Source organism: Melanotaenia boesemani, chromosome 7, assembly GCF_017639745.1.
Source record: "Melanotaenia boesemani isolate fMelBoe1 chromosome 7, fMelBoe1.pri, whole genome shotgun sequence".
NCBI lineage: Eukaryota > Metazoa > Chordata > Actinopteri > Atheriniformes > Melanotaeniidae > Melanotaenia > Melanotaenia boesemani.
Window position 1 is genome coordinate 30,353,723 of NC_055688.1, and position 12,962 is coordinate 30,366,684.

Below are 12,962 nucleotides of genomic sequence, written 5' to 3' on the forward strand. Positions count from 1 at the left end.
CTTTCATCTTGTAAGAAAATAGGGGAAAAAAAAACAAAAAACAAATCTTCATTGGAGGCCTTATTGTAACACTGCTCTTCTCTGTAGCAGCTTGGTAAGGAGGCACATGAAACAGCTCTCCACCTGATAGTTAAAACCTGTATTGACCCTTGAGAAGAGCAGAACAAGGACTGTTCATACAGCTGCAGCCCAAGAGAGTAGTTTAGTCTGCTGCTGGGGAGATTGACCAGAGAAGCAGTGGAGTACTAAAGAATTACTTGCAACTCAGTCAGCCTGCAGACTCCATTTCAGGAAATGGATCAGGACAGCGTGGGGCTTCCTAATGCTGTTTTACCTTTTAACAATAAAAAAAAACTGATTTGAGGCCACAAATAAATACATGTTTGGGAATTGGTACTAATGGAGGATTCTCTGGAACAAATTTGTTTTAAAAAGTAATAAATTCAGTTAAATGTTTGTGGCTTTACCAGTAACCTGTCCAGTGTGTACCCTGCCTCTCGCCTAGTAGCTGCTGGGATAGGCTCCAGCCCCCCACGACCCTGCATTAGAATAAGCAGGTATGGAAAATGAATGGATGGGTCTGTGGCCCTCCCAAGTAAAGTCCATTGGTGTTATAGTGAGGCTTGTTAGTTGGTCAGAGGCATTTCCAAAGTTTTAATATGAAACAAAACAGAAGTGGGTCTGATATTTGAAATGGCTTTAAAATGTTGGTGCCCAGGCTCCTGATAGACATTTTCCACAAGTAAAACCAGTACTCCCCACTAAAGACTTTGAGATCACCACCCCAAAATTTAGGAATGCCACTTAAATCAGCTTAAATCGGTTTAAACAACAGACTTTCATATTTTCTTTCATTTTGAGTACATTACTAATAATGATTTGGTTTTGAAAGGACAATATACAGAAATTACACAAGTTACTCTTTTATGTTAAACAAAAAAAGTTAAAAAGTAAATGAATGTTTTTAATGTTTAAAACAATTCATAAAAGCGCTTTTATTTTCCGATAGGGACCAAATAAACGAATCCTTTTAATAACAGAGTCTAAACAGAAACAATAGTTTTCTATTTCTCAAGGCTTAATTGTCTGTTCATTACCAAATTTTTTTATCAGAGATGCTGTTAAGATAGAATAAATATTAATGTGTTGAGTTGCACGTTAACACAATGGCACATCATAGTCGCTACCAATGAGCTGCACATACTGTCATTTCTAAGGTTTTTTTTCTTTAAAATATTTTAAACGTGACCCATGAAAGTAGTGAATACCTGCTCTTTGTTTACAATGTGGTGTGATTTATGTAATTTAAATGTAATCTCTCCCCCACTGAAGGATTATTTGATCTATACCTTTAAAATGTCTCTTGACAGACATGTTGCCGTCCCATCAGAGCATCAGCTGCTGCATAATTTATCACACTGTTGTTGAACTTCACGAGTGTTCAATTTTTAAAGTTTGTAGTCCAGTTGACGAGCTAGTTATTTTCATAAATGTTGTGCTACACCAAGATTGGCACATAAAACTTGCATTTCCTTTCTTTGTAGTATCTTTAAAATGTCTTAATCGTTAGAGCTTTATACCTTTTTAAAACCAAAGTCACTTGCAGATCCAGAAACTGATTATGGCCAGAAATTGAGAACCTTTGTGTAACAAGAAGTTGTAAATGGGGAAAATAAATTGATCATTTAAAGGGCCAAATAAAGCGAGAGTGACAGTGTGCTGTTTTCCGACTGGGAACTGGTAGAGCACACCCAGTACAACTTTATTCCCACCCCATGTTATGACAGCAAGGGTGGGTACAGGTCTTTACTCATGAAAGATAAAGAAAACTAAAGACACAAGTTCTTATTCCCTCTTACTGTTGCATAAGGTTGAGGGGGGAAAAAGCCCTTTGGTCTTATTTCCAAGATGCACCGGTGCAACTGATTTAAAAATTTTATTTGAATGTGTCAAAAACTGGTTGTAAAGTGCACTAAACTGTCACAGTATGTAGCCTTTCTTCAAGCCCTTGCAATTACAGCTTTAATGACTTTAAATGCCACTTGTGGAACCCTTGGTAAAATAACCCACCCATCATGACCCACCACCCCACTCAAATCCTCAAATGACCACTACCGCTAATTAACATCACAGCTTGTTTGATATGAACTTCACAACTTTAGTGACTTCACAGAGCTCCAGACTTTTCATTGGTTGCACTGTTGTGCCTAACTTTTTTATTTGGGTGCACCAGCAAAACGTTTCGGTGTACAGCGTCGCTCTCAGCAGCTCATTTCATTAGATTTTAAGGATTGCTTTTTGATCTTTACCCATACACACTAATGATTATTTAAATTACTGTGAAAAGAATGGGGTTTATGAAAATGTTTCTTTATGTGTAGCACGAGTGTTAAGTAGATAAACATTTTGAAAGATAAAATTAAGTAAAATGAATAAGTAATAATAAAATTAGCTTTTCTGAACTGAATGGAAACTAAACATTTAAAACATTAAAATAGCTCATGAGGCTGTGCTGCGTCTAGAAAAATTTCCCTTCTTGTGGATTTCTGTTTAATCTTTTTGATATTAATCTACTTGGATTTGGAATTTTATGAAATACAGCTCATCTTTGGCTATTTCATACATTTTTTTACAATGTTTATGTCTGCTCAGACAGCCTGAAAACATCTGGGGTTTTTGTTATTCAGTGTTTATACTACGTGTAAGAATTCATATAAGTAGTTTTTATCAAACACGATTACTACTTATTTTCTACGGATCTTCTCCTGGACAGCCTCCAGGTGCAGCTCTAACACATGGAGTGAGTTTGATGGAGGCTGCTTTCATTTTCTGGCAAGATTTATCAGCCAGTATATTCTCGCTCTAATGCTTCAACAGAAACTGGTGCAGCTTTTTCAATTTCTTCTAGAGCTGCCTAGCATTGTATTTCTTTTTTCTTTTCTTCAAAGACCTCTTAGTCGCCGCTGAACTTCTGGGGGATACTTGATCCCGTTAAGTGCAGGTGACGACACAGAAACGAGGTGCTGCAGTGGTCACATTTAACTCTCATTCAGCTTTTCTGGTTCATTTTGTTCGGGCACTGCGGAAAAAATCTTAAATTAGTGAAGATAATAAATAAATCACATATGAGCAAATTCCACCATATTCTATGTTTTCACAATGAATTCCAATTTCCGAGATTCTCATTTGTGCCTTTTTTTGCTGTACCGGTTCTTTTATGTGCGCCGGTATTATTTTTAAACCAGCACACAACATGGTGTACAACTCTGGATCGGAGCCAATCAGACCCACCCTTCTCTGGGCTTTTGATCAGTGTCATTCTTCTCTGAGCTCATTTAAGGAGGGAATGAGCACAGTATACACAAACAGACAGTCAGAGATAATAAAAGTCCTTCACCTAGATCTGTGAAATGTTAGGTGCACCGGTGCAACCAAGAAAAAAAGTTAGTCAACAAATATTTGATTACATGTGTGGCCAAAATGGTGGCAGAGCCCTGCTTCATTACTTACACTTGGCCTTAAACATTATTTTTCTACCCAACATCCACTTTTAGATATTGGAACTTTTGGCAAGGAATCGAATGGCTTCTTCAGATTTTTAGATAATTATTTCTTCTTTTTAATAACTTTGATTTATTACCTTGTTTTAAAGATTTGTAAATATAATTTTCACTTCTGTATTTAACTTTATTCATCTCCTTTGCTCAGGTGGAGGACAGTCTGGTCAAAGTGCGCAATGCAGCAACAGAACAGGACTTAGGAATCCAGTATAAGGCCTTGAAACCAGAGGTGGACAAGCTGAACATGATGGCTGCAAAGAGACAGCAGGTAAAGCACCGTTAGTCAGACTGAGTAGATGGACTTGAAACAAATCAAATGGTAATTAAACAAGTGGGCTAGAATAAACAGGAGCAGTGCCTTGTGCTTCAGTTGGGGCATTAAAGTAAGCAAGCATAGTATTTTTATTATTACTATAGATGACAAGGAGCATTAATATTTTTTGAAGATTATGAAGAATTCTGGTCATTAAGTTTAAAACATTTAGCACATCTATATGATAGTCAGAAAATGGATAACTGATGGAGTAACTACACCGTGGCAGTTTTGTACAGTCAGGTTTGGGTGAGGAAGAAGAAAGGAAAAAAGAAGAAAGAGCAGTTTTGGTTTAAGTAGCTGTCCAGAAGGGAACAGTTATATTCTATTCATATTTTAAATTCTAATTTTATTTAATTTTTTCCACCAAGTGGCAGATACATAGGTGCTGGGAATTGTTAGTTATATTAGATTACTCAAAGCAGGTGGGTAGTGGAACTGGGATCCACACATCTCTGATCTTATTCATAAGAAAAAGAAAGAAATGGTGAGAAAACATGTGTACACAACCTTTTGTGTTGGGTACTTTTGTTAAACGATGACTTGTTAAATGATCACTGAACATGATGAAAACATTACTCATTTTCTTTGAAATTTGCTTGTACTTTTTTTTTATTAATGGACTGAAAATGTGTTTTAATCTAAGTGAATGCAGGAAGTAATGGAGCTCAACAGTTACTGGCAGTGAGGGGGCTGGAACCATTCCATTTGGTGGCAAGGCCTTCATTTTGTACTTGCAAACTTTTTTTTTTTTTTTTAACACCATAAATCTGTACCAGTGATCTCTATCTGCACCCTTCCTTTATATGAAGATATAATTGCACTACACTGCAGAAGTCTGAGTAGCAATGCATTAAATTGCAAAGGCACTTTATAATGGCCTGATTATGACTGTGTTGTGTTACCGCAGGGGACAGAAATAAATCTGGGTCATCCATAACAAACTCTTACTGTCTCTGTAAGGGCATGGCAGGCCCATTTTCAATTGAAAGTACATCGCCCCTGTAAGTATCCCATCTCTCTGTTTAACACTTTTACCGTCCTTTTCTTTTTATCCTGCTAGGAGCTAAAAGATGTCCATCACAAGGACCAAATGGCTGCTGCGCGCGGAGTGCTACAAAGGAACATCCCCATGCTGTACACAGCATCCCGTGCCTGCCTGCAGCATCCTGACGTGGCAGCCTACAAGGCTAACCGTGACCTGATCTACAAACAGCTGCAGCATGCAGTCTCCGGAATCTCCAACGCTGCCCAGGCCACATCCACCGAAGACTCAGCACTCAATCAGCCAGCTGGAGGTGGAGAGCTTGCTTATGCCCTCAACAATTTTGATGTAAGGCAAATGAGTGATGTACAAGTCACAGCCTATTTCTTCTCCTTTTTTTCCCCTCCCCTCCCTGTGTTTAGCAAGATGTTACATTATATGTCCAGTCAGTAACTTTGTCATGTTCTCCCCTTCAAAGTCTTAGTTCCAAAGGCTAGAAAAACTTTTATTTATTTATTTATTAAGAAAATACTCAAGAAGTCAGGGAGATTATAATCTGAAATGATTCATAAAGTGACCAAAAACCCTTGAGGGGTTATGAACTCAAGGTGGAAAGTGGGACGAGATATGTGGACAATGTGGGACATGGCTTTGGGGTACATTGGCTGTACTCTTGAGTCACTTCTATTTTATCCCTTAATTTGCTTCTGTTTCAGATACTCTACTGTGACTCTGATATAAAGTCATATATTGGATTGCACTTGGAAGCACATGTTTTTAATTGCTTTCATTAACAAAAACAGATTACAGACTTCTCTACTTGTTGCTGCAGAGGTGTGCCTCATTATTTGTGAAGAATTCAGCTTAAAATGTTGTACATTTGTAGTTCTTAGCAGTTTTATATTCATTTTGGAAAGGAGCAGTACACAACGATAAACATTTAAAGGAATGCAAATAACAGTCAAATATTATCTGAAAGACCAATTATAATTGATAGCCCTTTTGAATGATGGTTTTAGGGATCCAAGATTTCAAAGTGATGTATATAATCTGTTTTTAGATAAGCAGAGAAATCTGAAATATGCTGTGCTTATTCTTATTACTATGCTTATTTTTTTTTTTCTTTTTGCCATATAGCATGGCAAACACCCCTAACCGTCTCATTTTTTTGTCATTCAAGAGTCTCATTGATGCTAAAACCCCATCATGCTCTCAGTTTATTTATTTATTTGATGGGCTAAGACGATGTCTCCTAAATCCACAGGTGATTTAGTGTTCATTTTTTTAGCACATATAATTAGGTTTTAAAAAACTTGAGCAATTTCTGATAAATGTTATTATGAATTAAAGAAACTAAAAATGAATATCAAATGTGATGCACACCCCTCATAATGTTGACATGAAACAAAATATCAAAATAATAGATGAGGTAAACAAGAAGCCTATCATCCTAATACTACCTGGGGTGATAAATGCAAGAATGATTAGATAATTTTCTTTCCTCTCAGTTGTTACAAACTTCTGTCAGATATTCATTGCACCTTATTATTTACAGGAAGTTTGCTCATACTCAGACTTCAGACACTCAGCAGGTCTACTGTGAAAAATTGAAAACATTTTCATTTAGTCCTGTCTCGTGTTAAATGCATTACACATTTTTCAGTCAGTTAACAAGTAGCAGTTTTTCACATGTGTTCTTGACCTGATTAGTCCTGCTGAAAAACTACAAGACTTGGCATGTTCAAGTCAAGACTGAATTATTTTACAGAGCATAGAAATGCTCTAAGGATGTTAGGGCTGGGCGACTAATCCAATTTTAATCGCAATTACGATCTGGATTTTCAACGATCATAAAAATAAAAGGATCCGATTGTTTTTGTCCTTTGCAGTTTCCTCTTGTGCTGTTTTCATTTGCAAATCGAGCGCAGCAGGCATTGCAGCGCTCTGCTGCAGACTCCTCCCACAACCCCGCCTGCTTTAGTTTTATTCAGCGCGAGTTGCAAACACCTCACCAGTTATGGGCTGGACATACGGAAGGCGACACAAGAAAATAGAAATAGAAATTTTGTGAGCGACTAAATAATCCAGAGACACAGAGAGATAAACGTTATAAACAAACAGACCCCCCACCCCGACCCGCACACTTTCCCTTTCTCTAATTGTGTTAAATAATCGAGATCTCAATTTAAATCAAAATAATCGTAATTATCATTTTTCCCATAATCGAGCAGCCCTAAAGGATGTTTTTTTTAATTGATTTTATTATCTAGACCACATTAGACCAGGTCCTTTTAAGATTAGATTATAAAGATTGAGTACTTCAGCCACTTACTGTCTATTCGTGGCGTTACTGCTTGAGACTGCTTTGCCAACTCTGTAGTCTGTCAAGTCTATGACAGCTAGGTCGCTATGAAACGGTCTGCAATTTAAAAAAGGAAACAATATTGAATGATTTGTTTGAAGTTAGACTAGAGAATCGTAGGGGTAAAATTATTTGATTTATTTTTAACCCCTGCATACAGAAAGAAAGCGGCTTAGAAAGGTTTAATTTCTTATGCTCAGCTAAATCCGTTGATAATAAAAAACAATCACAGGAATGCTAACGCAAAACAGGAGTTTGGCTTCACGCTTGTGCAGCATTAAACGTTATCTATGTTCACACTGTTTGAGAATAATTTTCAAGACAGGGTCCACTCAAGCAATTCTCCCCATAATAAACCTCCAAGATGTGCACAGAGTATTGTGTTATCCTAGTTCACCCCCCCACCCCCCAGTGCTGTCCAAATTTATATACATAAATTTATACATTTATATACATAAATGTATACACACACATTAGAAGTAAGCATAAAAGTATTGAAAAAATATTTAAAAACTGTATATTTATTTTATACTGTAAGTGGTCAGAAGTCATCTGTTACTAGGCAACAGTGTTGCTAAATCAATAATATAGGCACAAGCTCTATATCAAATATGTTGCCCTTATATGACTAGATGTGGGACATTCTGCCTACATGGATTACAAAGTGTCATAGCTGCATGTGACCTGTCAGTGAGCTTCAGCCTTTTAATGGAAAAAAAATGTTGCACCCCCTTGAATAGCACATTGGACAAGGCTGATAGATGTAAATTAGAGCAACATCCTGTCAACAGTGACTTTAGTCAACTAAACCATCAAATTTAGAGTCTCCTTAGTATATTTGGAACAATCTACAGGTGAAAAGGAGCAGCATCTGAGGCATAAACATTTTTCATGACACCCTATTCCATGAAGTTGCCAGAGTGTGCATAAACCTAGCTTAAAAATCTAAGCAGAAACATAAATCATAAATTATAGAGGTGCAAACTGAAATTATATGACAAAGCAAATTTCAGCATTATTTTTTATAGAAAAATGTGACATTTCCCATTCCAGTGGATTCTGTAGTTCTGCTATAGATTCTTGCCCCTGATTAGAAATTTCTGGAGTGTAGATGATGAGGAAGCTGATTTTAATGTCATCTTGTTAAATGCGACGCTGGTTTGTCCAGATAGACGGAGTTCTGGATGGCTGCCATGTCCCTACAAGACTGCCACATCAGCAAGGTGGTGGTGAAGTGATGTTTTGTACTGGAATAATGGTGGGTGGGGGGTGAGATAATAGGCCCCTTTAAGGGGCTTTGAGGCTCATTTATGCTCCCTTTACGTACCTAAACGGGTACATCAATTTTAAACACCACTGCCTTCATACTTTCATCTCTCTTACGTTAGCATGTTTGTTAGCCAATATATCAACCAGAGGGCAGGGCAGAGGTCATCTCTGAGTTCCGACAGCACGAGACACTGGCCACGTTTACATGAGTTTTAATTCCCCTTTTAATACAGAATAAAAATTTAATTCTTTTTAAGAAGATTAAAAATGCCCTTTTAAGAACATAATTCCGAATGAAAATGACCATTCCAAATTAAACATAAATCCGGAGTAAGGGGCTGGCTTATTCTGATTTTAAATCTGAATTGAATAATTCCTTGATCATGTTCATTCCCTTCTAAATTAATTCTGGTTGTTCTGTGCATGCTCGTTCCCTTGTCCTGTCGTGATGACGCACATACGGTACGCTTATCTCCCTTCTCCTGAGCTGATGAAAGTGACTTCACTTGCTATGCTGTTTTAGTGTCGAGCTGTTGTTTTCCAATGAGAAATGTTATTTAAACAAGTTTTTAATATGGAACATATGGTTCTATAAACATATCTCTTAAAGTTTTTCTCTTTATATTTAGCACCACCAGTGAGTAGCGGCTTCTGATGCATCACATTTAGGATAAGTAGGCTGAAGGCTGCCATCACCTCCAAGGCAAAGACACTGTGTACATATTCTAGTTGTCATCATGACTCATTAAATATTCCTCTTTGTGATGACACACATTTTTGTATTCAGAAACTGGTGATGAAAAATTGTGTGAAATTATTCGAAGTGTTGCATTACTCAGATATTACAGAGGGGTTGGGAGGGGGGGGTGTTAAAAATGGACATTTTCCAGTATACCATCAGTCTTATTCCATCTTTAAGTGCTTGGCAAAATTAGCAAATGAGCCAACCCCCCTTCCCTTTCTCCTTCTCTCTGTTTCCTTCATGACTCTGTCGTGTGCCTGTTGCCATGGAGATATGACACGCAAGCAGAGGAGGTCAGATGAGACAGAGTAGAGGGGGCTGGAGGTGGCTTTGACAGAGGGCGGACTGCCTAATAAACCACAACTCTAAAAGCTGAATTTTTAAATATTTTGTAGCACGAAGGCATCTGTGGAAGTGCGGAATTCATTCGTCATCTGGGAAGTTGCTTTTCTTTCTTTGGCTGCTACAGACGTCATGCTTATACCCCAGCCCTCTGTAGTTCCTCACCAGCATCACAACTAGTTGCCTCTCGGCAAGAGGCTGAGTGAAATGAGACATTTAGGTGATCTGCCTCATCCTGCAGATTTAGGGGATGGGCTAATGCAGCTCTATTAAGCAAATAAAAAGGTGACTGAAGGCTGTGAAAGCAAATACTTTTATAGTCATTTTTCAGTTTTACAGTCAAAATTTATGAATTTCCCTGTATCGTTTTCATTTTAGTGGTAATGTATTTTTACTTGATGGAATTCAAATATGTTTATGTTTCTGTGCCTCTGCAGTGAAGGATGTTTTCCTGTCACCGCATGTTGTGTTGCTGTTTTTTTTTCTGTCCCTCATACTGGCAGATCAGTTCAAGTGATGAGATTATTGTAGGTTGTCTTGGATGCAAGTCCTATTTTAAATCTTCCTAAAAGTTTTACTTAATAATGAAGTCGGACGACTAGGATGGCTGTTTTTAAAAGTTTTGGCCTCTGGTACTTTGAGTAACGTGGTAGATTTTTATGTATGTGTTAACATATTTTCTTTTTTAGCATCTTTATACCAACTAGTAGTGTGTTTCAGGGTTGATTTAAAGACACAATTAATGACATTAACAGCATTTTATGGCAGGGCTTCACGCTATGTTTACAAAGCACACTATCGTTAGCTCCTTGTGGATTTAAATTAGGTCCCTCAACAATAAGCTGTTGTGTTGAAACCTTTCTCATTCCTTTTAGCACAATTTACTAGAGGAGTTCAGACAAAATGAATAAGTGTTTTCATTTAATTCTTTTACTAAAACAAAATTTTTGTTTCTTAACACTAGAAGTCCCAGAGAGGGGTCAATTGACCTTTCTACCTTTACAACCCAGAGATGGGTCGATTGACCAGTAGGATTTTAGCTAAAATCCTGTCTTAAGCTGCGAACAGCTTCTTTTGTTTGTAGACGAGTCAATTACTGGCACACCCCAGGAGGGCGCATACTTAGGGGAGACACTGTAGACTCTTGAAACTGGACTGTCAACTTTTGCCCAAAGCTTGGCTTGAGACACTGCTTGGTCCCCTGAGTATGAGATTGGAGTAGACCTCAAACAGATTCAGAAAGGTTTTCCTGCATTCTAGTATATTTCAAATAATTAAAAATATATTTGATATGATATATGATATATACCTCCTCGACACATTTGTGTGCTTTTAGAAGAAAAAAAAAAAGATAATCATTGTGGGCCTTCAATAAAAAAGCAAACAATTTAGAATGATATGACAAAATGATGAATTCATATTTTTTTAAAAAATCACTTTAAAAGGTCCAGCTCTCCTCTTTTCATACAAATGAAAAAATACAAATTTTTCAGAATTTTTTACCAATTTTTCAAACTTTCTAACCCAATGTTCATATGTCCAAAAAGCCCAAGCAATGAACAATTTTGAATATTTAAAATGAACATTTTTTGATTGTGGTGGTACAGGCAGGGTCTGTGAGTAAAATGTCCAGAAGCATTAGTGTCTAAGTCAAGAGGGCATAAATGTCAACATGACAAAGATATAAAAGAACAACTGTGAATTTTTTCCAATGCTTTTTATTTTTGTCATAAAAAAAACAACAAAACAGTTAAAATAATGCAAGTAATGAAACAATTTCACAAATATTTACACAAGGCTACAGTGGCATGCCCTTGTGTGAATGGCTTTTCTGCTCTTTCAGCAGTCCGTCTGTGCTAAGTCCAAACATGCTTGGCACTTCCATGGTATCTCCATCCTGCATTTGCCACATGTGTATTTGTAGCAGTCAACACATCTTACAGTTGCGCAATTGTTCTTGCATCGATGGTTGACCTGACATTTTGCCCTTTTCCCAGGGCTAGGTGTGGGAGGTTGCTGCTGAAGCAGTTGCTCCTTATGTGCCTTCTTCTGACTCACATGAGAGTTGGCCAACTCTTTCGCGAGCTCAACCAGGAAGTCCACTCTTCTCTCCTGCACTCCGGTGCATTCCTTATGAAGAACATGAGCGTTCCGTGCCGCCATGTCGATCATGTTGTAGAACACGGCGACTGGCCATCTCCGTGTTCCTGCACGCACGCTGTACTCCCGCACCATCTGGTCCATCACATCCACACCACACTTTGTGGTGTTGTATTGTGTGACAGTGTTTGGCTTCCTTTTGGTGGTATTCTCAGTCTCAACCACATTGTGCATGCTGCTGAGAAGATAGACAGTCTTTTTCCGTTTCGGCGCATATACTGTGAGTGTTGCACCAGTGGTGGAAAACACTCGAGTGGTGAATTTAGTGTGGTCCTTCAGTCTAGTTGACTGAGGAATTTCCCGGCGAATCTTGTTGACTGTGCCAAGGATGGTGGTTTTCCGGCTAAGCAGTCGTTGCGCAAGGGACAGCGATGTAAAAAAATTGTCTGTTGTTACAGTTCTGCCCTTATCCATGAACGGCTCCATCAGCCTCATCACTACACTCTCAGAGAGTCTCTCTCCACTGGGACGACTGGGGTCCTTGCCAAGATATGGCAGGATATTGCAAATGTACTTTGATTTCAAGTCACAAGCCAGCCAAAACTTAATGCCAAATTTGTCCGGTTTTGTTGCAATGTACTGCAGAAAACTGCAGCGAGTCTTTGTCGGGAAAAGCTGTTCATCAATAGTGATGTGTCGACCAGGGTTATAAGATCTGATGCAGTTATTGACAAAAGATTCCCACAGATTAGAAATTGCAGCAAACTTATTTGTCTCCACTCGCTCACTGCGTGTGAACATGTTATCAAAGCGTAGGTGTTGCATGATGTTTTGGAAGCGCTTTCGGGCCATAGTAGCAATGATTCGTGGGTTTCCCAGCTCTGCTGACCAATTGTCACGTAGTGATGGAACTTTCTTCACCCCCCGCAAGATAATAATTGCAATAAATGCCATTAGTTCTGGGAGGTTCATGAACCAATCTGCCTGCTCCTTTTGCCGTGCATGCTGAATGGTCCATTCTTGAATGCTACGAAGCATTTCAAGTGTTATAAAACAGAAGAAGCTTTGAAGACGAGTCCGGATACTTCTTCTGGCCTTAGCAGTTGGCTCTCCATCTGTGCCGTATGGTTCTATTGGGGTGAAATTGAGACATGTCCCCAGCTGTTCTTCATGCCACACTGTGCCATCTTTAGCCATCTCTGTCCTCTCACTTCCCAACCGAGCCCTCTTTTCTGGCAGTGGAGCAGTCTCATCATCTGCAAGGTAAACAATTTCACAATTTCAGAGGA

The 12,962-nt window shown here is 38.3% G+C and overlaps 1 protein-coding gene across 3 annotated transcripts in view; it reads left to right on the top strand.

Annotated features, from left to right (window-relative positions):
* Nucleotides 1-12,962, top strand: part of ctnna1 (catenin (cadherin-associated protein), alpha 1) — an 81,614-nt gene that overhangs the window by 11,479 nt on the left and 57,173 nt on the right. For all 3 annotated transcript variants that reach the window (XM_041989502.1, XM_041989501.1, XM_041989503.1), the window contains exons 5-6: nucleotides 3,709-3,828; nucleotides 4,937-5,206. In XM_041989502.1, coding sequence (XP_041845436.1) covers nucleotides 3,709-3,828; nucleotides 4,937-5,206 — 390 coding nt within the window. The remainder of the gene's footprint in view (nucleotides 1-3,708; nucleotides 3,829-4,936; nucleotides 5,207-12,962) is intronic.